This window comes from Oratosquilla oratoria, chromosome 11 (genome assembly GCF_046742065.1).
Source record: "Oratosquilla oratoria isolate Oo_2021 chromosome 11, ASM4674206v1, whole genome shotgun sequence".
In the NCBI taxonomy this organism is placed as follows: domain Eukaryota; kingdom Metazoa; phylum Arthropoda; class Malacostraca; order Stomatopoda; family Squillidae; genus Oratosquilla; species Oratosquilla oratoria.
This window is the reverse complement of record NC_134787.1, coordinates 58,528,656-58,555,162: the sequence shown is the minus strand read 5'-3', so window position 1 is coordinate 58,555,162 and position 26,507 is coordinate 58,528,656. Positions and strand designations below refer to the sequence as shown.

At 38.2% G+C, this 26,507-nt stretch overlaps 2 protein-coding genes across 4 annotated transcripts in view; both read left to right on the top strand.

Moving 5' to 3' along the window:
• LOC143029849 (procathepsin L-like) overlaps window positions 1–26,507 on the top strand; it is a 219,299-nt gene that overhangs the window by 192,238 nt on the left and 554 nt on the right. Inside the window, exons 1-7 of one of the 3 annotated variants that reach the window (XM_076192952.1) lie at window positions 19,580–19,711; window positions 22,125–22,202; window positions 22,718–22,870; window positions 23,101–23,277; window positions 23,823–24,014; window positions 25,326–25,491; window positions 26,456–26,507. The exon at window positions 26,456–26,507 is cut by the window's right edge and continues 554 nt beyond it. In XM_076192952.1, coding sequence (XP_076049067.1) covers window positions 22,125–22,202; window positions 22,718–22,870; window positions 23,101–23,277; window positions 23,823–24,014; window positions 25,326–25,491; window positions 26,456–26,507 — 818 coding nt within the window. In that variant the 5' untranslated portion in view covers window positions 19,580–19,711. The other 2 variants (XM_076192951.1, XM_076192950.1) reach the window with 2 other exon arrangements.
• Window positions 282–11,433, top strand: LOC143029846 (uncharacterized). The gene is made up of 6 exons (XM_076192944.1): window positions 282–398; window positions 2,041–2,222; window positions 4,887–5,010; window positions 5,326–5,430; window positions 8,659–9,434; window positions 10,361–11,433. The coding sequence occupies exons 2-6, from the start codon at window positions 2,041–2,043 to the stop codon at window positions 10,626–10,628; spliced, it is 1,455 nt and encodes a 484-aa protein (XP_076049059.1). The 5' UTR covers window positions 282–398; the 3' UTR covers window positions 10,629–11,433.

The following is a 26,507-nucleotide window of genomic DNA, read 5'->3' as shown; positions in this document are numbered from 1 at the left end:
AGAACGCATACGAACTCAGCTCTCATCCGAAAGGAAGTTCTCGACCACGAATCCAGCACGTGATCCAAGACCACGATGAATCACACACGCCCATGAAAGCAAATGTATTTGCTTGGTGCTTGATGCAAGAATAAAGAAATTCGTCAACAGTAATTAAAAAAATAATTCAGTATCGTTCGAAGACAAAATAAGGCAAATCTATCATCTAGGGTATCTGTTGTTGAAACTGACGTCTCTAAAAGTAGAATAACTCTGAATTAAGTTGTCTGGAAACTTACTTGCACATCGTACCTTGGCAGCATTGTGACGATGCACAAGCACTTGTTACCGAAGTGCATAGCTGTATAGAATCGGTGTCGGGTGACAACTGAACAGATCTTTTGAACGTCTGAGGCGCTGTAAGTACAAATCCGTTATATTTTTGTGCATTCGTATAACATATCCTGGAACAACAGAAATAGCACCCAATCATCTTACAGTAAACGCAAGGTTGTTTGACCGTGTTCAACTTGTCAACGTGTATTCCTCGATCCAATACAGCTGCATACTCCTAACATATTGTCTCAAATAGTTGGAAAGTGATTCAACAAATTTATATAATTCAAAGAATCATGCTATATATAAATGAAAGTGATGCAGTATATTACAATTTGATATGATCTAAGAAGCAAAGTTTACTGTTATGAGCATCCAATAGTACAAAAAATATGTATATCACCAAAGAAAACTATGAGACGAAAAAGAAAACGAGACATGTACCTGAGACTATACCAGAGTACAAATAATTTGTAAAAATTGAAGAAAAAAATCGCAAGCACGTTTTTAATTTTAACATTTACTTTTGAAATATATTTTCTCTGTTCTTATTTAATCTAATATCGCTGCAGATACATAATAACAACGCTGTTTAATTTATAACATAATATACGATACTTGTCTTCCTCGCTTCTCCGTCAGCTTTGTTTACCTCCTCCACCGCACCTCGATCCCCTTCTTTGAGGTCTGCTAGACCGCTACGCGCTACCTCCCAAATGAGGGAAGCGCGTGCCTACGCATATCGTTCGCATGCGCTTAAATTTTAGCGATTCACATTTTAAAATATCTCGTTCGCATTTTTTCAGGTACATGTTCAGTTGTGCACAAGTACGCGATTTAGCAATAGAAAATTAATTAACAATTTTGTATATTATAATGTATCAACGTAATATACAATTTTCTTGGCGGAAAAAAAAAATTGCTAAAACAGATTTCGTAAGTAACGAAGTCGCGCCGGACGAATGGTACGCCATGTTTGTTATGATAGATGCCGACGTCGAAGAAATGAAAGGATGATAAATTCGTCTAACCTAACCTAACCTAACCTAACGTGTATTTAGTAAATCGGTACCTGTAATTTAAGGTCATCCGGATCGTCGTCGTCGTCGTCGTCACGGATGTTGGCGGCCTGTTCAATCACTCTTTCTGATTGCGGGGTATATAGGTTTTTCATAGCTTGAAGGAATGCATGGATTTCAGCTCCATAGCACTCATTCAAGAATATAGCCCTCGCGGTATTAGCGGAAGTACACCAGGCCTCAACTGGACCGGGCAGACAACACTTGACAAACGACAAGATGGCGTCCCGATCCTATGCTAGCGACTTCGTTCGTTAGTATATTTGCTTGTAGCAAGGTATTTTTTATTTTTATTTCCGCCAAGAAAATCGCATATTACGTTCATGTATTATAATTTACAAAATTAATATTTAATTTTCTAATGCTATATCGCGTACTTGTGCACAACTGAACAAATACTCAATGCTTACATCTTAACAATTCAATATGCTTGGTTAAATGATATGTTCTTCTAATAATCTCTTTTTGGCTGTGTTTTTCCTATTCAAGTTCGTTTCTATTGTGTGTAATCTTATTCTAATAAGATGGCGTTAGATTAAGTAATGTTGGATTAGATAAGGTTAGGTTAAGTGAGGTTAGGTTAGGTTTGCCGATGAAACTGCACGACTGAACTTGTGAACTACTTTTCACAATTATCTCTTTCCAGATGGACGTCAGTAACGAAGAAGAGGTCTGCAGCAACGAAACTGTGTGGTTGAGGAGACTGGGTGACCTGGAAGAATACTTCTTGGCTGAGGGATCATCTCAGATCGCTGTGAGTCTCACTCTCAGATCTCTCCGGAAGTTTGAAGAGGAAGAATTTCGGAAAGCACACCTATTACTCTCCAGGTAAAGGAAGGGCTTGACTTTAAATTCTACAAAAGTTCTTTCCCAGCGGATCGCTCGATTGGTAGAATCATCACCCCAGAATTCGACAAGTTCACAATTCTTTATGTGGGCTATCCTATGGAATTCTTCCTGTGGTCCATCCTGGGTTTTACGATTCTTCGGTTGTACAAGTTGATGACAAAAAGCATAACCCTCATTCAACCTAACCTAACCTAATATTTGCACTTGATATTCGGCGCATTGGGGTGACAATTCTTCAGGTTGGATTTCATGGGGTGACGATTCTTCATTTGGTGGTTCTGCGGTGACACTTCATCGGTATTTGTTCAGTTGTGCACAAGTACGCGATATAGCGTTAGAAATTTAAACATTAATTTTGTGAATTATAATACATGAACGTTATATGCGATTTTCTTGGCGGAAATAAAAATAGAAAATACCTTGCTACAAGCAAATATACTAACGAAGTCGCTAGCATAGGATCGGGACGCCATCTTGTCGTTTATCAAGTGTTGTCTGCCCAGTCTAGATGAGGCCTGGTGTACGACCTCGGTACTTCCGCCAGTACTTCGCGAGGGCTATATTCTTGAATGAGTGCTATGGAGCTGAAATCCATGCATTCCTTCAAGCTATGAAAAACCTATATACCCCGCAATCAGAAAGAGTGATTGAACAGGCCGCCAACATCCGTGACGACGACGACGACGACAATCCGGATGACCTTAAATTACAGGTACCGATTTAATAAATACACATTAGGTTAGGTTAGGTTAGACGAATTTATCATCCTTTCATTTCTTCGACGTCGGCATCTATCATAACAAACATGGCGTACCATTCGTCCGGCGCGACTTCGTTACTTACGAAATCTGTTTTAGGAAGTTTTTTGTTTTTTATTTCCGCCAAGAAAATTGTATATTACGTTGATACATTATAATATACAAAATTAATAATTAATTTTCTATTGCTATATCGCGTACTTGTGCACAACTGAACATATAATATTAGTAAATGTTCAGTTGTGCACAGACTTCGACAGGGTGACAATTCTCCATGTGGTCTATCTTTGGAAGACAACCTAACCTAATCTTTATTCCACTGTTGATATTCGGCGTACTGGGGTGACAGTTCTTCAGGTGGGATCTCATGGGGTGACGATTCTTCATGTGGGCGTTTTGGGAGTGACAATTCTGTAAACTCTTGTGGTGTTCCTATCGCATGTGTTCATCAATGGATATGGTTGTCTTCTGGTTTTTAGCGTACAAGTGCTGGATGGATCTTGTACAGCCTCTTATTGTTCTTAAGGCTCTTATTTCAATTGCATTATTTTCTTCACTGTTGATTTTCTCAGACCAGGTGGACAAGGCATAGTTGAGCATGTCACATATGAACATATCATCACAAGTTTTCTTCCTGTTGTTAAAAATTTGTGCCTGTGATATCATTCAGTTTTATTTCATGGTGATATATCTTTTTTTTTTTTTCATTAATTTCATCGACGTGCATTTTTTGTTCGTTCAGAGCAACTCTCGTATGTTTGAACATTAGAACACAAGAACATAAGACTGCAAGACACCATAAGGCTTACACTATGTAGTTCCATGCCCATTACCATCTGTCATCCCCATCCATAAAGTTTTCTAACCGTTTTTTAAAACAACTGATAGTTTCAGCGCTCACTACATGGTTACTTAGTCTATTCCATTTGTTGACCACCCTATTAGTAAACCAACTCCTGCCTATTTCCTTCTTAAATCTAAATTTGTCCAATTTAAATCCATTACTGCGAGTCCTGCCCTGTTGCTGAACGATTCGAGGTTATCTGGATTAAAGTGTTAACTGATGATTTCGAGATAAGGGCGGCACTGTTTTTTATCTATTTCACTATTTGTTTATTAATCATCTGATTTATTCATGCATTTATCTATTTTTGTCAATCGCTGTTCCATTTCTGTAGTTGGAAGTCCTTGACCACAGTTTTGTACTAATGGTCTTGTCCAAATATTGCTAAACTGCATATGGGTGTTAGTTCATATTCTAAGATTGAGAAATGGTTGATGTGGATAAAATCTATTGGAAATATTGTACCTCGTGGAAAGCCATTGTACAGTTTCGCTTGTTTGTTTTAGTAATGTGTCAGTTGTTTATCACTATGCGTTGTCTACCTGAAAGTAAATTTGCCATCCAATCAATGTAATTATCATATGTGCATGTTTCTCTGATCTGTCAAATGCATTGTTTATGATTCTAGTCCAGGATTTGTCAAGTTTGTCAACAAAAGTGTATTGGTTTAGTGAGAGTGTATATACAGTATATTATGATTTATTCAGGATCAGTTTAGAGATAAAAAAAAAAAATAAGATGGCCTATAAGAGGGTCGCTAATGCTATGGTTTGTAAATTTTTAAGATGGCGATGACAGTATGTGCCTTATAACAAATTTGAGGTATCTTATTTCGAATAAAAGTTGAAAATAGATGTCATTGTTGCTAGATCATTGGTGCTGAGGTTTTAAATCTGACGTGGTCCATCTACATATCTTTGAAAAACACGTTTGTTCATAGAACATATGAGGTATACATGACTGGTTGTTCTGATATTAGTTAATAAATTATTATCAAATGTGCCCGTATAGTGACAAATGTAATTGTTGTCAAACCATCAGTGTGCCTACCTTGCATGTGTGCATAGACGATCACAAAGGGAAACCATGGTATCGGAAAAGGAGTGCAGATGACCAAAACAACTTAAGCTTCCTGGAGGAGCCCTCTGCAGACACCATCATGAAGGTGAGACTAAACAAATCGTTGTGAATAACAGCATGGACTAAACGTTCTACTACGGGTGGTTCGAATTCATTATCATGTAACAAAAACGTGAAAAAGCAGGACTCTGTGAGCTAACTTGTATCACCATTTTCATGACTGCATAGACGCATAGGTGTTTAACGTAAATATGCAATTATTGTTTAGTACATATACACCACAAACAGGAAGGGTTGCACGCAGAGGAGGTTGTCAGTAAAGGCTTGTATGTACCTGTGAATATTTTTATTACTTATAGATTAATGTTACTACAGATCATACGAACTTTTTACTTGACAGCACCACACGGATATGCTGCATCACAAGTACACGGCAAATACTGGTCCCATGTGGTGTCTGAAGATTATCCATATTTCCAAGGAAGATCATGACCAACGCAATGCGGTGAGTATGAAAGGGATGAGTATTATCTGGTATACAAGGCTCAGATTTATGGCCATTCATCAACTTCGGTGCTCTTACAGTGGAAGTACACATAGCATTTCGGAGTATTCATTAAAGGGAAAAAAAATAACACCAAGGAAATTCACACGTTTCCTGACCGTATGAAACCAATGTTTCTCCCGCTGACTTACAATCATTGGTTAGAATCTTATCGAACAAGATTTTTATTGATCTATATCTGGAGGTTAGAGAAGGAATTTGTATGAAAGCTAGTGATTCCTTGCATAACCGGGATTTACTCAGCTTGCTGGGAAAGCCCGACTCTGATAACAGATATGTTGTAACTCTCGTACTGCTGCTGCAAGATGCCTGTTGAATGACCATTCCCACTCTTACGACTTACGTACCTTGTACGAAATGGCACATCGTAAGCTTTGCATCCCCACAATATTCATTTGACAAATGACAAAGGGATTACGGTTGCCAATTTTGGAAATGGTCTTTCGAGTATGTGCTACCACTGTTATCAGAAAGAGGTAGATGGTCTAGCTTTAGTCTCCTTGAAAAATATTCATGAATCTATAGTATGAATTAGAGTAAAGGCAAGGAAAAGGTGGATAGATGGAGTGATTGAAGTTATAAAGTTTCATGGTCAGGATGTCGAACAAGTGAAAATGTTCAAGGAAGACAGAATGAGTAGTATACAGATTCGGCGACGACCTGTTTCAGAAAAGTGATGTACCGTGGATAAACTAGCAGTATTGAAGGGGAAGTAATTTAGTGCAACATAATCGCGGTTAAAGCCGGAAGTAATGAAAAGAGTGTGTAAAAGAAGAATATATTGGAACCTCCTGGAAATAACGTATAAGCTGAATAAGCTTTCAATAACAATACCGGACAAAGCATTTATAACTTATCTAATTTCATATCATTTCACTTTATAAATTATCTAATTTCATCTCATTTCACTTTATAAATTATCTAATTTAATCTCATTTCACTTTATAAATTATCTAATTTAATCTCATTTCACTTTATAAATGATCTACCGGTAATTTAATCTCATTTCACTTTATAAATTATCTAATTTCATCTCATTTCACTTTATAAATTATCTAATTTCATCTCATTTCACTTTATAAATTATCTAATTTCATCTCATTTCACTTTATAAATTATCTAATTTCATCTCATTTCACTTTATAAATTATCTAATTTCATCTCATTTCACTTTATAAATTATCTAATTTCATCTCATTTCACTTTATAAATTATCTAATTTCAGCTCATTTCACTTTATAATTTATCTAATTTTATATCATTTCTTTTTATAAATTATATAATTTAATCTCATTTAACTTTATATATGATCTACCGGTAATTTAATCTCATTTCTCTTTATAACTTATCTAATTTCATATCATTTCACTTTATAAATTATCTAATTTCATCTCATTTCACTTTATAAATGATCTAATTTCATCTCATTTCACTTTATAAATTATCTAATTTCATCTCATTTCACTTTATAAATTATCTAATTTCATCTCATTTCACTTTATAAATTATCTAATTTCATCTCATTTCACTTTATAAATTATATAATTTCATCTCATTTCACTTTATAAATTATCTAATTTCATCTCATTTCACTTTATAAATTATCTAATTTCATCTCATTTCACTTTATAAATTATCTAATTTCATCTCATTTCACTTTATAAATTATCTAATTTCATCTCATTTCACTTTATAAATTATCTAATTTCATCTCATTTCACTTTATAAATTATCTAATTTCATCTCATTTCACTTTATAAATTATCTAATTTCATCTCATTTCACTTTGTTCTGGTGTATACGCGTTTAAGTGGTATGACAAGGTTCCGGATAATGTCAGGCAATTTTGTTCGTTTTGGAAGGATCTCCGGATAGGAAAGAGTTAAGAAATTACAGCCTTGTGAAATCTAATTTAAGAACTAATATTAGTTTGTAGCAGGGAATTAGTTGAAAAAATTCTACACCGTTTAACTTTTCATAAGTGATCTTCCCACACCAAATTCAGAGCATAAAACCAAAGCTCTCACCTCTGGAGATAACCTAAAGATGATAAACCAGCACAGCAACTGCAGTACAACTGCTAAGAACGCCTAAACAAACTTAGACAAACTAGAACAATGGCAAAAACAAAACAGAATGGAAGACTCCTTACAGAAATCATCAGTGACACTGCCCACCCTAGACAACCATAAATCGAAGAAATTCAAAGTTAATAAATAAATAAATAAATAAATAAATAAATAAAATAAAGTTACCGGGTTCCAATTTCGATATCAGTCTCAAAGACTCTCCTCAGAACGTCAGTCGAGGCAAGCCTCAACCCCCCTCCGTGGTGCCCAGCCACGGCAATAACCTCCCCAGTAAACAGCTTAAGCTCACGGGCCCGGCCAAGGCTCGATCTGCCAACCCCGTGATTACGAGGCCAGTGCGCTACCAATGTACATGCCAGGAGGCTAGTAAAATTGAAGTGCCAGCTCATTCCAGTACACATGAGTCCTAAAATCCTTGGCCCCACTTTTGATACGAACATGTCCTTCAGCACACATATCAATGACCAGACAGTGAAGATCAACGAGAAAATAAATATACTAAGATCAATAGTGAGCACAGGTTTTGGGCAGTAGAAATATTAATCACATTCTACAAACAGCTCATAAGAATCACACTCGACTATGCCTCTCAGGCATGATTCCCTACAATAGAAAATACATGGACACCCCACAAAGTACACAAAACAAAACATTAAGAATAATAAAAAGATGCACCAAAACCACTCTAACAGAACATCTACATATAAACCAAAACCCTCCCCATAGAGTAGTACATGGAAATGTACACAGTTCTATGCAAGAGCTCGAAATCCTACCCATCCATTCCATCACTGAAGACAAGCAAACGCAAACAAAACCAACTTCTGAACGAAAAAAACATCATACTACTTAGATATCTACAACAAATCTACCACCTGCATCTCACAACACATCATTTCGTAAGAGGTCAGGGTGCCATATGGCATAATCTTGATATCTATGATAAGCAACGGCGGAATTGCAACATCTGATGTATCTAATAATAAGTAAATGATGCTGATGATGAATATATATAGATGTTTTCCTTTACATATGATTATGGATTTTAGGTATAGTTGTTTTTCTGTGCTTTTTGCAGTTAACTGAAGAGCTACACACTTACGCCCTTGTATTTGGATTTCATCATTCAATCACCGACGGAAATTCAAATTTCCTTATAATTGGTCATTTTGTAGCCATGCTGGAAAGGATGATCAAAGGAGAGACTCAGATTTCAACTGAACAAAACTTTCAGTTCACCCCTCCAACACAGACAGAACTCCTCACGAATTGGGAATATGTCAAGTTGCAACTTTTACCCTGGAATAAACGGAGAGAAGTGAATTTTTTGAAAGACGTTTTAATAAACGCCAGGCCGAAGCTCCTAGAATTAAGCCCATCGACCCATGACGAGAAAATGACTCGCGTAGTGAGGCGGAATTTTGATGAGTCCCTGTCGAAAGAGTTCTTCCACAGGTGTAAACGGGAAAGCATAACAATTCACTCGGGCTTCAGCGCCGTCATCGACCTCGCCATGGCAGTCGTCATGAAAAAAGCCGGGTTAGTCGCTGACGATAACAACAACAATACCTTTACCATCACGTGCTCACACACCATAAACTTAAGGAGATACTGGTGGGGCGACACGTCAGCAGCCCTCGGCACCCACATCTCGGGAATAGTCTCAGAACAGAAAGTTGACCCAAACACCTTAGAGAATGGGGACTTCTGGAGTTTGGCGCTCGATCTACATAAACGACTGCAAAAGGATATTCGTGGGAGAGGCCCTTGCAGACTTCTTGCTTCATACGGCGTGATGCTAAAAGAGGACCCCGATATCGAGTCACATTCGGATCCTCCCAGTTTGTGCTATACGTAAGTACATTTTCCTTTTGCTATATATTTTTTAAGTTATCATAATACTAATTACAAGGTTTTATCCAAATCTTGTACCTAGTTTATTTAATTTCATTTATGTGGGTAACTGGGAAACCGTGTAAAAAGAGCTTTAACATATTCCTTGGAATTAAAGTCTTAATTGTTTGAGATATTTGATAAGCATGGAAAGAGTTACGAGGTTGAGTAGAGTTAGGAATGAAGTGAGGTAGATAATGGGGATGGGAATGGAGCCAGCAGATAGGGTTGGTCAAAGAATAATTGGATGGTTTGGGCATATAGAATGATTGAAGAAAGACTAGCAAAGGCAGTGTGGACGGCAGAGGTGGGTGGAGTGAACCTGAGGGGAAGATAGAGAATGAGATGGATGGATGGGGTGAAGGGATTCTAGGGTAAAGGGAGAATGCATTTTGAGCAGGAAAGGGAGATGTCAAGAGGTGTTAATTCCATAAAAGCCCCCCCCCCAAAAAAAAAAAATTGCCTTTTGCCAAAAAAATCATGCATGTCTGCCTTACCGCAACAATTTAATCCATGTATCCCCTACCCTTTCTAAATTCACACTCTTCCTCTCCTAATCCTCTCATTTAAGACTCTCCCATATGCCTTCCCAACTTTGCTAAATATATTCTTCTTAAACTATTACATTCACATTTGCCCCCCTTTTCTTTGTAAAGCTGAATTATACAAGCACTCTTCCAGTCCTCTGGCAGTTTCCCTTTCCTGAAGCACACATTAAACAACCTCACTAGTTAGTTCACTGTGACTGTTCCTTTCTTTTTCAGACACCCTATTTTGTCAGTCATAGAAGTTGTCTGACGTGTTTAGATATTTCATTCATAAGGATCATCCCATTACATTATTGTTACAAACTATAAATACTATAGTTGATCATTTATTCTCCACAGAAACAGCAATATGGGACTGGTAGACAAATACTTCCCTGCCTCCAGTGTCGCTGCACAATCAGAAGATTCGACATGTCATTTAGAAGTTGTCGACATCGTACAGTCGTCCTCGCTACACAACTGTAGACTCTTGATGCTCATCAATTTCCTCACTCTTCGTGGACGATTATTGTACAGCATAGACTATAATACGGAGTGGGTGACAGATCAGACAGCGGTTGAACTGGCAGATGTTATCAAAGAGTTGTTGCAGAAATCTATTGAATAATCATTTATGGATTTCTGTCTACCAGTATACATGTAAATAGGTAGGTTGAATGTATTCTGAACGATGAGAAAACAATGTGCTGCCATAAATGGAATGTGATTAAATTATCCCTGTGACAAAATTATACATTCAAGCGAATGGAGCTGCATGTAATCCTGCGAGATGGACTTCGGAGAGGAACATCTCGCCCTCACCTCTCTAGGGGTGCTCTTGGTCTCTGGACTAGGCACAAGATTGATTGATTTTTATTTATTGACATCTATTTTGTTTTATTTCATTTCAATTTATTATCATCATTATATATATATATACAGGGTGGTGCAAAAGTCTGGACCCATAGGAAATTTATTATATAACAATTTACAGTTTACATATAACAATTGATTTAATTATGAAAATGTAACTATCAAACAATTTCCAGTTACAATAAGTGTTCGAACTGATTTCCATCTTCTTTCAAACACTTTCTTACTCGCGAGACACATGATTTTTGCACATTTGTCAACATATAGCTATTCCCTCTTATGGTTTCAATTTCTTGTGTGATGTTATCTTTTAGTGCTTGTAATGTTCTTGGTCTGTTAGCATAAACCACTGATTTAAGATGTCCCCATGAGAAAAAATCCAAAGGACTCAAATCCGGAGATCTTGATGGCTATTCAACCGGTCCTCGACGTCCAATCCATTTCCTTGGAAATGTATTGTCCAAAAAACTGCGCACATTCTTCCCAAAATGTGGAAATTGTTTGATAGTTACATTTTCATAATTAAATCAATTGTTATATGTAAACTGTAAATTGTTATATAATAAATTTCCTATGGGTCCAGACTTTTGCACCACCCTGTATATATATATATATATATATATATATATATATATTATATGTATATATATATATATATTTGTATATATATATATATATATATATATATATATATATATATATATATATATAACGTAGAAACCACTGTTGGAGTTGAAAAGACTGGAAACGGGGAATCTATATATTTCGATTACAAACTGCAATCCTTTTCAGTAGTTAAGTTTTTCATGAGAGGATTGCAGTTTGCAATCGGAATATATAGATTCCCCGTTTCCAGTCTTTTCTACTCCAACAGTGGTTTCTACGTTATTGACAAATGTGTGATTACATTTTTCACCTGTAATATATATATATATATATATATATATATATATATGTATATATATACATATATATATGTATATATATATATATACATCTGCATGCATACAAACATACATATATATATAAATATATACATATATATATATATATATATATAGATATAACTTTTTTTTTTTTTACTGTACCCCTAGATTTCCTCCCACCAACTTTTGACATGAGAACAGATCCACAAGAAGACAACAACAAAGTTGGTTACTGAAGGGAGGAGGAGGGTTCCAGGATAGTTGCGACCTGTTGTGGGGCTGCGGGTTTCTAGTTATCGAAACTCGAAACAACGATTATTGTTATACACCCGCTTTTACTAACATCTCATGAAAAACTTAACTCGTATAAAGTTTGCCATATTTACATATTTCTTCCCTGAAGCCCCAAAGACAAATTCCATCCAGCAGGTGATGTTCTCCCAGCATATGCCCATAATATTCGAAAAATAAGTTTGTTTATCAGTGTTGTAAGCCCTTAAACTTTTCGATACATTATAAGCATTTTCCCTTAAAACTCTGAAAATTGATTCATTACATATTGCAGCTGATGGTACTCGTTGTACCCAATGCTGGATTCTATTTTGGATAGCTGAAATTAATTGCTGGATAGAAAAAAAAATCGTTTTGTGTAACTCCCGTTTTCTCTCAGAAAGAATTTCAGTCAGGTTATGAAACTTTATGGCACACATTCCATTATATACAGTTGTATTTTTCTCATTTCATCATTTATTCATATTGTATGAGTGCGTTTTGTATGTTTTTTCTTGTTGTGTATTCAGAGCTCTGGTTTCGATATATACTAGTGATGCTATCCACCCCATACCCATTTTTTATATAATGACATTTCTGTTTGTTCTTTTGTGCTTCTCAGTGTTCTGTAATGTATGTTCTCGGTTTGCCTGGAGGTACCTGGAACTGACTGTTGTCTGCTTGGACATTCGGCTTAGTTGTGGTTTTGTAATATAATAGTAGCCTGTATGTATTCAGAGGTACAGGTGCATCATTTATAGTGTTGCGAATTAATTGCTTTTGGCATATTAGTGATTTTTCTTTGCTCTTATTATGGTTGCTACTGAGGTCTTGCAGTCAATACATGCAAGTATATAACCCATTTCCTTTGTGTCATGCTGTTTATTAAGCTCTTACTTTTATATCTGTGTTGCTCCACCTTAACTAACATTTTGTAGAGCAAAGGTGATATATGCTTAGTGTCCTTCAAGTTTCTGAAAAATGATTATATTATAAAAAAAAAAATCGGCCTTATGGCAGGTGATGAAAATTCTCAGACCTTCCCACATATTACTCTTAGAAGAATAGTTGGACTGTTGTCAATGTCATGTGAATATAATTATCATGTCAACAGCTAGTAGGGGAAATAGGTGAGCATTGTGAATATATATATATATATATATATATATATATATATATATATATATATATATATATATATATATATATATATATATATATATATATATATATATGGGATATTAGTGGGAACTAATAGATAAATCTTGTGATTGTTCTTGACACCAAGTGGCAGCTCCTCGATCTAGAGACGAGGGTGTTGATCCATCGTTGATCCCATCTTGTTTACTTTACAATGAAATGTAATTACTTAGTAAGTTTCGGAAATAAATTGTCTTGCAGATACATTACTGTACTTCACTATCCTTAGGTTACATGAAACAATAAATCAAACGAGACCACCATGAATGTACTGCATAACTCAGACCTTTTGTTCAAGATATACAATATATCATGAACCCGTTGTTGGTCAATAACGGGTTCCCAAAGAGGCAGACTCCACCATCAAGCAGAAAATTAACTCGTTCAGCTTTCAGGAATCTACAGCCAGAGACAGCCCCAAAACCTTCGACTTTTACTTCAAATCTAATGAATACTGACTACAAATAAGACGAGAAGGCCCTCAAAGGCATTATTAAACAGAATGTCACCCTCACCAACCCTGACACCAAAATAAAACCTTATTACTTACTACAAGACCATGAAAACCAAGAACTTTGTCATGAAAAAAGCTACCTCCCCACTGACAGATAACCCTCTAGACCAGTGGTTCTCAACCTATGGTTTAATGAGCCCTTGTTGGCCACAGTAGTTCACAAATAGGACCATGAACCGAAAACTAGTGATAGTTTGTGGATAGCTAGGCTTTTACTCACTAGTGATAGTATTTATAGGGAGCTAAACAACAGCAAGACATAAGATCGGGGTATATAAGGAAAGAGGTTAAGAACCCCTGCTCTAAAAGATGAATGTTATATACTAATATTTGTGCAATGTCGTGATTGCAAACACAGCACTTTCACACACCCTGTCAACATGGTTCTTCTATCTCCAAAACAGTGCCGTCCAACGCCACACAAAGAAAAGACAACATCACTCTTTCTAGAAATATGTTCGAATTCTCAAGAAAAATATCTCCACCTTCTCCGTATCAATTAGTCAGAACAGATTTCTATTATAATAAACCTTATGCCTGGTATATCTCAACCTAGCAGTAGGCGCCTTCCTTCCATCGGAAAACCTACCTCTAGCCAATCAGAATTTCCTAGCTACTCGCTACTTTTCGGGACGCATGAGACAGGTGAAACTCTACCGGGCAGTCTTTCCTGAAGGTATGTGTACACTGTAGACATCATAGCTAGATTTGCTCTAGCCAGACCTCTCTAAATAGTGTAAACATCTGTGAGAGTGCTATAGCTAGACTTAGTCTCCGATCTCGGTAGAGTTGTTGTAGCCTAGTTAGTGCCATAAAGGAGAGAAAAAAGTGCAATAAAAGAAATAACAGACATTAAATATTCCTGACTCAGAAAGCACACAAAAGTGGTACAATCTGCATTGCCAAGTGAACAGTGAAACGAGGAAAATATGAAAAGTGGCATGGAGGCTGATGATGTGAATGTGAAAAATACCTTGGGATTTCTGAGAAGAGTATCTTGTCTTTTTTATTTTATGGGTCACTTTTTCAAGCAAACATTCATAATCTTTGGCACACATACGTAGAAAGTTATAGGATGCTGCGTCGTCATCAAACAATTCTTTCAACAACTTTGCATGTGCTCCATCTTCATTTAGACTGGCTATCCATTTCCTGACTCACACACTTTTCTTTCACTTCAAATCCTTCATTATGACTAATGTTGCAGCCGCAGCAACCAGGTGCTGGACCGTCTCGCCACACACGAGTCTTAAGTCTCAAGTCTGACTGACTGAGACTTCCTCGTCAAACGAACTCCTGTGTACAATATCGGTTGAGCAATCTCGCTACATTTGATCTACCACTACTCTATCGAAGCTCTCTAGAGAGCAAATATTAGTGTAGGGTACACACAATCTAGATTTATCTCACTAGACAAGGCCAGGGCTAGATTAGATTTTAATCTAGTGTACACGTACCTTTAGGCTCAAGACCTATTTCCAGCCAATCAAGTGTCGCCCTAGCCAGCCGCTACTTTTCGGAACGCATGAACTCTCTTGGATTTAAACTGGACACATTTAGATTTAATAAGGAAATATGCAAGAATTGGTTTACTAATAGGGTAGTCAAAGAATGGAATAGACTTAGTAACCATGTAGTAAGCGCTGAAACTATCAATTATTTTAAGAAACGGTTAGACAACTTTATGGACGGGGATGACAGGTGGTAATGGACATGGAACTGCCTAGTGTAGGCCTTATGGTTTCTTGCAGTCTCCTTCATTCTTATGTTCCTATGTATGTTCTTATATTACTTCTAGTGTATACGTTACTCTTGTATATTTCCATGTTTTGATTTTTTCTGTATACAGCCGGGATCATAACCCAGACCTATGAATTACTAAGCAGGTCACTTATCGATTTCGCAGCCAAGGGTTAATGAGATTACAACATCACGCAATACTTGCATGCAGGATTTCAATAAACACCAAATCTACGATCTCGGCACCAGTTTTATACAACTCCAACTACATTAGTGGACGCTAGAAGATGTGAACGATACCTTCAATCGCTTTTCCATTAAAATTATGACGTAACTCATTAGTGTATAGTGATCTCTTTTATAACTACTTTGTTACAACCGGAATCAAAGTCTTCCTTCTAAATAAAAAATGTACAGTGAAAAGCGGTGTAAGACAGCCTCTCATTTGTCGGATTTGTAAAAGGTCCGTGTTGATTCCCTATCTCGTAAAGGAGGAAGAGACTTCTGCCACGAATGCTCGAGTCCCGGGGAGATAGCGTCAGCTGCCTGGGACTGGCAGGTGCATACACAAGCATTATTTAGTATCTGTGCCTGAATAGCATACAACTGTAGTCGTCTTGAGATAGTCAATATCTCCTCAGCTACGCAGGTGCAGTTTCCCATGGGTCGCCGATTCTATTTACGGAAATAACTAAAAACAATGCAGGGTAGTAACCTGGCATAGGCTAGTACAAGATATACGCACAACTGATTAATGCGTGCCCAGCAAGCGGTCCATGGCCTTTGCGGTTTGCCCGAATGTACAGTACATAGTACACTTTTACGAAAGCGTAGATGGGTTTGTGTGTGCCTAATAAAATTACTTGGTGTTAGCTAGAGCCAAATGACAAAAATGAACTAAATTCAAAGAGGAAAACTACACCCAAATGTGTAAATGAAATAAAAAATGTTCATAGATTTCACGTTTGTTTCATTTTATACTTTATAGACATGAAACATGAGGGAAAATCCACAAGGAAATGATGGATTCCACTAGCCCTTTCTCACGATATCATGAGCATCCAGCAGGCTAAAGGCATTCTATTCAAAATGAAATACTTTTTTATTTCTCTCTTTTTTTTCTTCTTCTTCTTTTTTCTTCTTTTCTGCCCAACACATTTATTCATTTATCCTTTTATTCCTTGTGACTTTTCACGCATCCTTGGGATTTTTTTTTCTTTAATTGTCATATAGATTCGTCGTGCAGAATTTTTCCTGCAATTACTGTTTCTGGACATTTTTTCTCAATTATATCAGCCAGTCTATATCAGCACAGGGATGCTTTTCTCTCCAATTCATTTGCTATTGTTTCATCACTGTACATATGACTGTCATATTTTTTTTTATCATATTTGATCTTTATTTCCTTTTGTTTTAATAAAATTTGGTTCAAAGATATCTCTCAACTTCTTTAGATTTTGCATTTTGTATATAAATGCATTAAGTGATTCATTTGAATGGTTAACTCCTTACAGACAAGTTAGAGATGCTTTTTTCTCTGTCAGTATCGTGCGTTTCATGCATTCACAATATTAAAGTAATTATTCAGGGAGAGGATGATAGATTAATGTGCATCTGGAGGGTTCTTGCTATAGTTTTTGCCCATATGTTAAGCGTTCGATGTGCATTCCTATTCCATATTCACTATCTCAAGATCCATTCGTGTCTCATTCTCACGAGCAAAGGCAACAAGCCCAGAAACTTGGACTTTGATGTAAACCTGATCAAAGAATCTGGCAGGGGTAAAGGCACCAATACCGAACCTCTTGCATTTGATTGTCTTAAGTGAAGTTCACAATTCTAGCACATCAAAGCAGAAGTCCAGAAGCTTCAGCAAGGAACAAAAGGGAGGGTCTGCAGAAATGAGTACAATAATTCGGACGTACAACCTATGCAATCGGAACTGCCACTCACATACAGTGGGTATGTTCAGCCACAACTTACGACTTCGGAGAGGTGCAGACTATTAGGATACTGGAATACCACTAGGCAAGATCCAAAGCAGGTGAGGTTAACCTGACTGTAGCTACTGCCGGATCTCGTTCCGCCGAATTGCGTACAAGGTAGCATCTAATTCTTAGCCTTAATAACTTAGTTTTCTTTTGGATATGATTCGGTTTAACGTCAGAAAGTCGCCTTCACAGAGAAGGTTAGGACAGTGTCTTCTTATGAACGATTTTCAGGAGCAGAAATGCAGTATACCCTTGTATTGTGCGAGTATTTTGTCTGTATTTGAAAACCATGAAGGAATCATTTCTAAATTTCAGTATCTAAAAATTTGCATTCCCAGATCAATAAAAGAAAAAATATCGGCATCTGTTTTATATGAAAAGCAACCATACACTGTACAATAAGAAATAATTTTGCTCACCCCTGAATGTTGTTAATGAACTCCACACAATATTCTAAAGTAACAGGACAGCAACGTCCTTTCAAACTCAATAGTAATGTTCATAGAAAATCTGAACATGACTTGCGCCAAGATCAAAAGGTTGATTTATATTGTGAAATGGAATAAAGCAGGACAGATCGCCCGTCCTCGCGGGATTGGTGTTTGTGGGAGGGAATGAATATTTTGTAAGAAAATGAAACGACATCTGCGTGAAAACAAACACTGCTAATGAACAAGCTTCTAATTCTTTATTTGTCCTGACTCGAGAGGCAAGGGACGTGTCGAGGGGGCTTACATTAATTACCATAATGTGATCTAAGTTACGTATAACCTATAGATGTTGTGGTCAAAAGCATGGGGTTGGAATGGACAATGGCAGCAGGGATGGACAACCCCTGGCACGCTAACGACTTTTTTTTTTTTTTTTTTTTTTGACACGTGAGACCCAAAGCTCATCATAGAAAAATAACTAATAAATCTCCAAGTTCTTTTGTATGCCCAATGATAACGGCATGGTGCGCTGAGCGGCGGATTAGGGCCTTAATAGGAAGTGAAAGGAGCAGGCCCTTGCTCGTATGTAGGGCTATCATCTATGTTACTGTGTTGGCACGCGAGAAAACTTTGTATCAAAGATTTGGCCGATTTTAGGCACCCACATTTAAAAAGATTGCCCACCTAATCTATGGACTACTGTCTAGGACAGACCACACACTCGCGCGGGATCGGTTTTTGAAGAGCTGGAATGACCTGCTCCTGTCCAGTAGGGGTTCCGTATTGGCTCACTAATGGGTAGACCTTGTACTCTGCACACTTGCTATTAAGATGAGTCGCCCCGATCGGTGGAGGCCTATTATGGTTTATTAGGCCAAAAGCTTTTGTGAAGCCAGTAGACTTTCTTTTGTCAAGGTTCCTACGAGTGAAAACAAGGAAACTGATAAAAATAGGATGCTGACAATTCCTCCTTTTTCAAATTGCCGGGGATCAAAGCAGCATCTTCATATGCTTTCTTGAAGACAAAACTTTCAGATATTAGACAAGGGACTAGGGTAATAGCTATGGAACAATTCGTTTAGTGATTGAAGGGAGTTTGATTTGTAGAGGGGGGGGATGACATTAACGGTTCTTGGCTAGTGAGGTATTGACAATGGATCACAAAAGTATGGAGAGTTGTAAGGGAAATTCATTGTATGGCCTGACTGGAAGGCCTGCTAGTAAAGTGGCACGGTAAAGTTCAATGCATCCCTTTTGGTAACGCAGTGGCGTTTTTTTTTTTTTTTTTACCTCAACAAAGACAACAGTGGTCACACGCACTCACTAATATGTGTATGAATTCAGATGACGCCTTTTATCGTGTAAACATCATCATGACTTGTGCAAATGCGAGGTGAAGGCACGGCATCGTAATGCAATTATAAAAAAATTATAGCTCGTGGGAAACAGCAGATTGTCAATGCAAGATAGGAACACATACCTTGAACAGAGAAAAATTATGAAAAATAAAAATACATTTACGTCTATCCAGACGTACGGTTTTGCCAAAATCTAATTAATCATTATGATGAAAAATAAACGTACAAGTGAGTCGTTTTTGGGATCAAACCAGGACTTAGACGTTGCTCCCTAGTGGCATTAACTGCTGGGATAAGATTCTGAGGCAACTCGTCCATGAAAGTTGGGCTGTGGTGGTCATAGTACATAAGACGTTATGCAGGACTCAACCAGCGTCATCCTCTCCCCAGCAGCGCGGACAGAACAAGGTAAACAATCTTTGTAGTCTTGTCTCTTGCGAAGGTGCTCACAAGAGCTATTATTACTGCCAACTTGTAACAGATTTTTTAAGTGCACAAACTAGTATCCGGTCTTCTAATTTCGTTGCGTTGATAATATATTTTTTTCCTCACAGTCGCCAGGCGATATTCTATTAGACTGAGGGAAACACCCTGTCATCTTTTTGCTGTCTTAAGAATTGCATTTAGCTGCCACTAGGTGATTTTATTCGGCTAAAAGAAATGCCCACCGCAGTGAAAGGAATACGACAAAGTAAAAGTGCTAACATAAGACCTTTCGGTCCATAACGTGGCTGAACGGAAAAAAAAAAAAAAAAAAAACAGCTGATGAACTACAATAATCCGGAAAGGGAAAAACAGATAACTTGTATATGACACAGCATCAATGGGAAGTTATTTGTAGCACTCCTGCACGGCGATACACTGCGTAAGAAACACATGCCAATACTGTGCACACACTGTTGACGCCAAATTGAATACACAAACAGATTTTATAGACCATTCGCTTTGCAGTATCCGTTACCAACGAATGTTATCCGCGAGTTGCACAACTGATTTCCATGGCTCTTTTGTATCGTTCACAGTTCTGCTTTCTCCATGTGCCAAATGCACGCTTTACAGAATGAAACTAAACTTATTAACGTATTGTAAGTTCAGGATAGGCGGGATTCATATCAAATGTAATGTGTGAGCACATTAACGCGTAATACATATCCTCAGTTGTCCGTGTTAAAGTATGAAAGGAGTCTGTGAACCAAAACAGCAGTAAACGTTCGACGCCTAAGTCACAGTCAGGAAGATACGAAATTTATTCCCGAGAAGGAAGCTTATATCTAATTATAAAACTCATTTCTGATAGAGAAATAGGGGATGGCAGATAATTTCACTCTAAACTGAGGTGACGTCATATGTTTTTGCGATCTCGATCGCTACTAGTGTTTCCAAACCTGTTTCAATATTTTGCAGCAGAATACGTAAATATTCTAGTAGGTTTAAGTGAGGAGAATTTCCATGTCCACTAATTTTGGATGACATTAAAAACCAAATCTATCAGCGCTTTTACGAGATGAAAAACAGTTTCTAGCCATTGAACGTGACTGCAAATTAAAGGAAGATCCATTACCCATGAATGACGTAAAATTTTCATGTATATAACGCGGCATTCAATGGCCCCACAAGAAAACCTTCGAAATGGCCAGAAATTATGTATCTTTGACGTTTTGCCAGTTCGTGGTGGCATTAAAAGAGTTTAAATTTGCTCAAACCTGTAGAAGCTTTCGACACTAATTGTCTTGCTGAAAAGAAAATCTGTTCGATCATGACAAATTACTACAACAGTTTTTTTCCCTCTTTTACAAGATACTAAGCCGGTAAGTGTTGGTGAATTAATTTTTTTCAGCTGTTTAAATCTTTACGAAAGCATTCAATTTAGAGAGGAAACATTATATCACTCCCCCAAAAAATTGCAGGAGGAACTGATGAAAGTTTCCCAGATTTGATGATCACATGTAAAACAAATAACTAAATAGCGAACAAGAACAAGAAGAACAACCTCTGAAAAAAACAAATCGAAATAGGCAGAGCATCACTCTACCTGAGCAGGTCTGAGTGTGGTCATGCAGACTTATCCTAGATGACATCATGTAGTCACTCACAAGAGGTGTACAATGTCACCTCACGGACTTCACAGACAATCATAAGAACATAAGAATAAAGGAGACTGCAAGAGACCATAAGGCCTACACTAGGCAGCTCCTTCATCGCGGGCCCATATTGGGATCATGACATAACATAAGAACAGAAGAATGAAGGAGACCACAAGAGACCATAAGACCTACACTAGGCAGCTCCATATCCATCACCACCTGTCATCCCCATCCATAAAGTTGTCTAACCGTTTCTTAAAACAACTGACAGCTTCAGCGTTCACTACATGGTTACTAAGTCTATTCCGTTCGTTGACCACCCTATCAGTAAACCAATTCTTGCCTATTTCTTTCTTAAATCTAAATTTGTCCGGTTTAAATCCATTACTGCGAGTCCTGCCCTGTTGTTTGGACTCGTAGTAATGGACCTTCAGCAGACGTTCTTTATGGTATTATTTTCAAACATGAACAACCTTGCCTCGATGATTTGCGTGAAGCTCCAGATTTTGACCCTATATATGAGGACTGGTCGTTCTATAATGGAATATAGTGTCAATCTGGTTCTCTTTGACAAAAATATGGACTGGAAGGGTTGTCGAAGGCTCCTGTACCTAATTCGTCCATTTACCTCCAATTTATATAATTATTTGGAGATCATTTAGAGCCTAGGTATATAAACTGATTTACTTGCTTGATACGACGATACTACTTGTACATTATCCTCATTGATGTTACAGATGCTTAGGCTCGTGGTAACTCTGTTATTTGTGGCGGCTGTAAGCGCCTCAGTACAAGAAGAATGGGAAGCCTTTAAGGTACGTACAACATATGACCACAAGACTCCAAACAGCAGTGGTTTGTTATGACACCACTTGTTCCAGATTAATCTTGGTTTGACATCTTGTGCTCATTGTGTGTATGGTATTGTATGTGTCATGATCGGAATACACGACAGTCTTCGATCCTTCAGAATCATATGCCCGTTTGCAGTATGAACCATGATTGTGTGTGTGTATGTACACACACACACACACACACACACACACACACACACACACACACACACACACACACACACATACACACGCACACATATATATATATATATATATATATATATATATATATATATATATAATATATATATTACACGAAAACAACCTTAGAACAATTTACTGCTTACATCCCCTTGTGAACCCAAGTTTTGTCATGCATATATTTCTGAAACATGGGCATATCCCACGCATACTTGAAGCAATTGGTATTAATGACAAATGGAATGTACGTTTCTTCATTATATAAACAAAATGTATAACGTTCCTGCCTGCAGGCAAAGTATGAGAAGGATTATGGCAGTGACAAAGAAGAGCAGAAACGTTTTACCATCTTTTCGGCCAACTTCGATGGCGTTGAGAAACACAACAAACTCTACGACGCTGGCAAGTCAACATTCCAACTGGGAATCAACCAGTTCGCTGATTTGGTACGTGAACACGGTGACCAGTGCCTTTACCCCCTAAAGGAAACGAATGGACGCTTTTCATGACACTTTTATAATAACTTGTTACTAAATCTTCCTTCCCTTATAAAGATATTACCGGACGTTTTCATAATACTTCTATAATTACCATCTGCATAAATTACTTGATCTTCATATCCCACTTCTTTTAAGTGGAAGCCTGTGAATGACCGTAGCTGATTTCTTCTATTCAGACAGTGACTGAGTTCTCCAAGATGATGAATGGCTATCGAGGCGTCAAGACCGGTGAAGGAATCCCCTTCGAGGTGCCCGAGGAAGAGCCGGAGGCGTCCGTTGACTGGAGAACGAAGGGCGCCGTCACTCCAATCAAGAATCAGGCGCAGTGTGGTTCCTGCTGGGCATTCTCCACGGTGAGTCATAGGCCCCTTTCACACTAGGCAATTAGTGACCGTCACTAGTGGCGGTCACTAGTTGCCCAGTGTGAAAGTCTCGGGCAACTGCCAGCAACAAATAACTATCACCGAGTTGTTGAATCCATTCTTATCATTCGTCGAAAGAATGGCATCAATGGAGGAGGTGCTTCTGTTGGCTTTGCTGGTCAAGAAAAAGAGACGGTCGGTGACGGCAAGTGCCAGTGACGGTCACGTGTTACCGTAGAGGGCAATAGCCATAGCCTGTTGCGCAACCGGGCAACCGCAGTGACGTAGTGTGAAAGGCTCAATTTAAAATAATGGTAGTGAGAAAGGGCCCATAGGTGGTAGTGTTTCATTTAAACTCGGAGGCGGTTCAGGACTTACGAGTCCAGTAGCAGAGTCTTTGACACCTCTTTGTGGAACAGAGTGGACTTTCACTTCAATGTTTCTACGTATTTCTATATATTTCTGTTTGAGTGTTGAGGAGGTGGTGTTGGAAATGTGTCTGTTTATGTTCATTCCGCCATGTCTACCCTCTTCAGACGGGTTCCTTGGAAGGCCAGCACTTCCTGAAGACCGGCAAGCTCGTGAGTCTGTCTGAACAGAACCTGGTGGATTGTTCTGGAAAGTTCGGCAACTATGGCTGCAACGGAGGTCTCATGGACAACGGATTCGAATACATCAAGGAAAACAAAGGCATTGACACCGAAGCCAGTTACCCTTATGAGGCTGAGGTAAAGTACCAATGGAGCGTCTTTGATGACTGCGTTATCGGTTGTTACCGTTCTTTGACGATTACCAAGAAACAATCATCCTTGCTGCTTCGTTAGTTAATGTAAAACATGATTAATAAAAGGAAGCTCGTTAGCTGAGCGGGTTAGGGTGACGTTACTTGCGGCGAAAGTCGACGGGATGGCGGTTCGAATCCTGCCACCGGCGAAGTTGAACCAAGGGTATATTTTATTAAATTCCGATAGAGGGGAGTTTGTGACGTTAAACCATAAAAAAATGACAGAGAAAATAAGATAAATACGGTAATAACGAAAATTGGCAAATATGTGGTATCAGTCCCTATTTAACGCTTTCACTAATGGGGTGGGGGACTTCTCGTATATGAATTGAGTCCCCTTGTGGCAGACTGAATAGATATACAAGTTGTGAATAGCCGTGAAAGGGTAAAACAAAAAGCAGGTCGATGTATCAACCGCTGTGGCGACTCTCATACTTCATACGGCTGAGAAATTAATTTTATCGACACTTGCTGCAGGGGAGCCGTAAGGTGTTACTTGCATGTTACTTGCTTTTGTTATTTTGCGTAGAAACAATTTGGGTTAAAATATTCTAGACTTCTGTAAGAACATCTCAACAATGTGCTTTACATCCTCTTAGTTCGTCATTCAGCTTCTTACTAAATGACGCAAGAGTAATTTTGACATTAGGAAAATTGAAAAACAAAATATCGTAACCGAAGTTATTTATACTCAAACGAATTAGCGAAAGCAAGTAGCATGCTAGCGAGAAATGCTCAGTGTACCCCCACCTTTAGTATCCGGTAACAAAGACAGCTGTCATAAACAAAACCAAATTTCTTGCTTACTTCTGTTACCATGACCCAAATATACTCATTTTACTTTCCTATGAAGATCAGTACACGTGACTACGTACTGAGCTACACAACAAGGGAGAGAGGACGCCTTTGCGATTAAACATACATTAAAGTGCCTTTTGATGGTGGCGCTATAGAATACGTGATTCACCTTGGTCTTTGAATCACCTGTTGGACTCGTGATCGACAGCTATTTCCCTCACGGAAGAGAGCTCAGAGCTCGTATGACCCATCTAAAGGTAATACTGTGACCTTACACACACACACACCCCAGCTCCCTGCCCACGAGAGTTAGGTAACGACTCGAAGCGCAGTGGTACTGAAATTATTTCAGCCCTGGGCAAGATTCGAACCCGGACTGCCTTAGTGACAGTCTGGGACTCTACCAACCGCTCCACCGAGTGTGTCTTTAATAGTGTATTCCTCTCGTTTGCATCAGGATGACTCCTGTCGCTACAAGACTGACACCATTGGCGCCACTTGCAAAGGATTCGTGGACATCCCCAGCGGAAACGAAGCTGCCTTGACGAAGGCCATCAGCAAAATTGGACCCATCTCTGTGGCCATCGACGCAAGTAACTTCAGCTTCCAGATGTACAAGAAAGGTAAGTGTAGTTGTGTCCTGTGCAGGCAGGGTTTTTTTTTTTTTTTTTTTGGGGGGGGGGGCGTGGCACTTTTGGTGAAAAGAAGGTAAAAAAAAATCCCCCTAATGTACTTTTAATGCACGATTTATTTATCATGAGTTGTGTGTATGAATGATGTGTGTATAAACCTTGCTTTGTGGATGAATGTTACATGTGAATCGTGCTAGTGACCATCAGATGTGGAAGGTGGTGGTAGTGGTGGTGTGGGGGTGGGGCTGGGGCCCTGGTCCTGCGTCACAATGCTGGTGATGATAGTGCAGCCACTTGGCAGAGCGATACTGAAGTTGTAGTCGAAGAAACAAACGCCTGCTCTTTCAGTGGTATGAAGTTTCAGAGTCGTTACTTCATGCCTACAACGTCATTTTTTTCTGATTCTGTAATTCATGCTGCAATATACTTGCAGTCTTTGACAATGCTGTCACGGGAATCCTCATTTCTATTGCACCATTTATTGCAAAGCGAGGAAACTAAGCATAAAAAGAAACCATTTTCGTTCCGTACATACCTTTCCCTCCCTCCCACTTTAAAAAGATGTGTTTAGTTTTAGAAAATAAATTATTGTATTTCTTTTCATTCATAAATACGTAACCGGACGAATATTCATCGATTAACAGTGTATTCTTTTGTTTAGCTTTTGTCTCAAGTGGATTATTTGTGTTTTTTACTTCTATACAGCTGCTCATCGACATGCCAATTTTCTTTGCTTGTGAATGATTTCTTGTGTACAAATATCAATAGGATATGGGCGCCTCATTCCCATTATCATTTTCAATCTAATAATATTCAGATATTAAATAGAATTTAGATACTTGGTGCGGATCTGTACTTACATTTCAGTCCGCTCATTCGTGCACAGATGTTTAATTGAGCAGTTTCTCAGCATCAGATTGGAATTACTTTTGTCATTCTCTCTCCTCCCCGCAAGGCATTTACTACGAGCCAGACTGCTCTAGCGAGGCACTGGACCATGGAGTTCT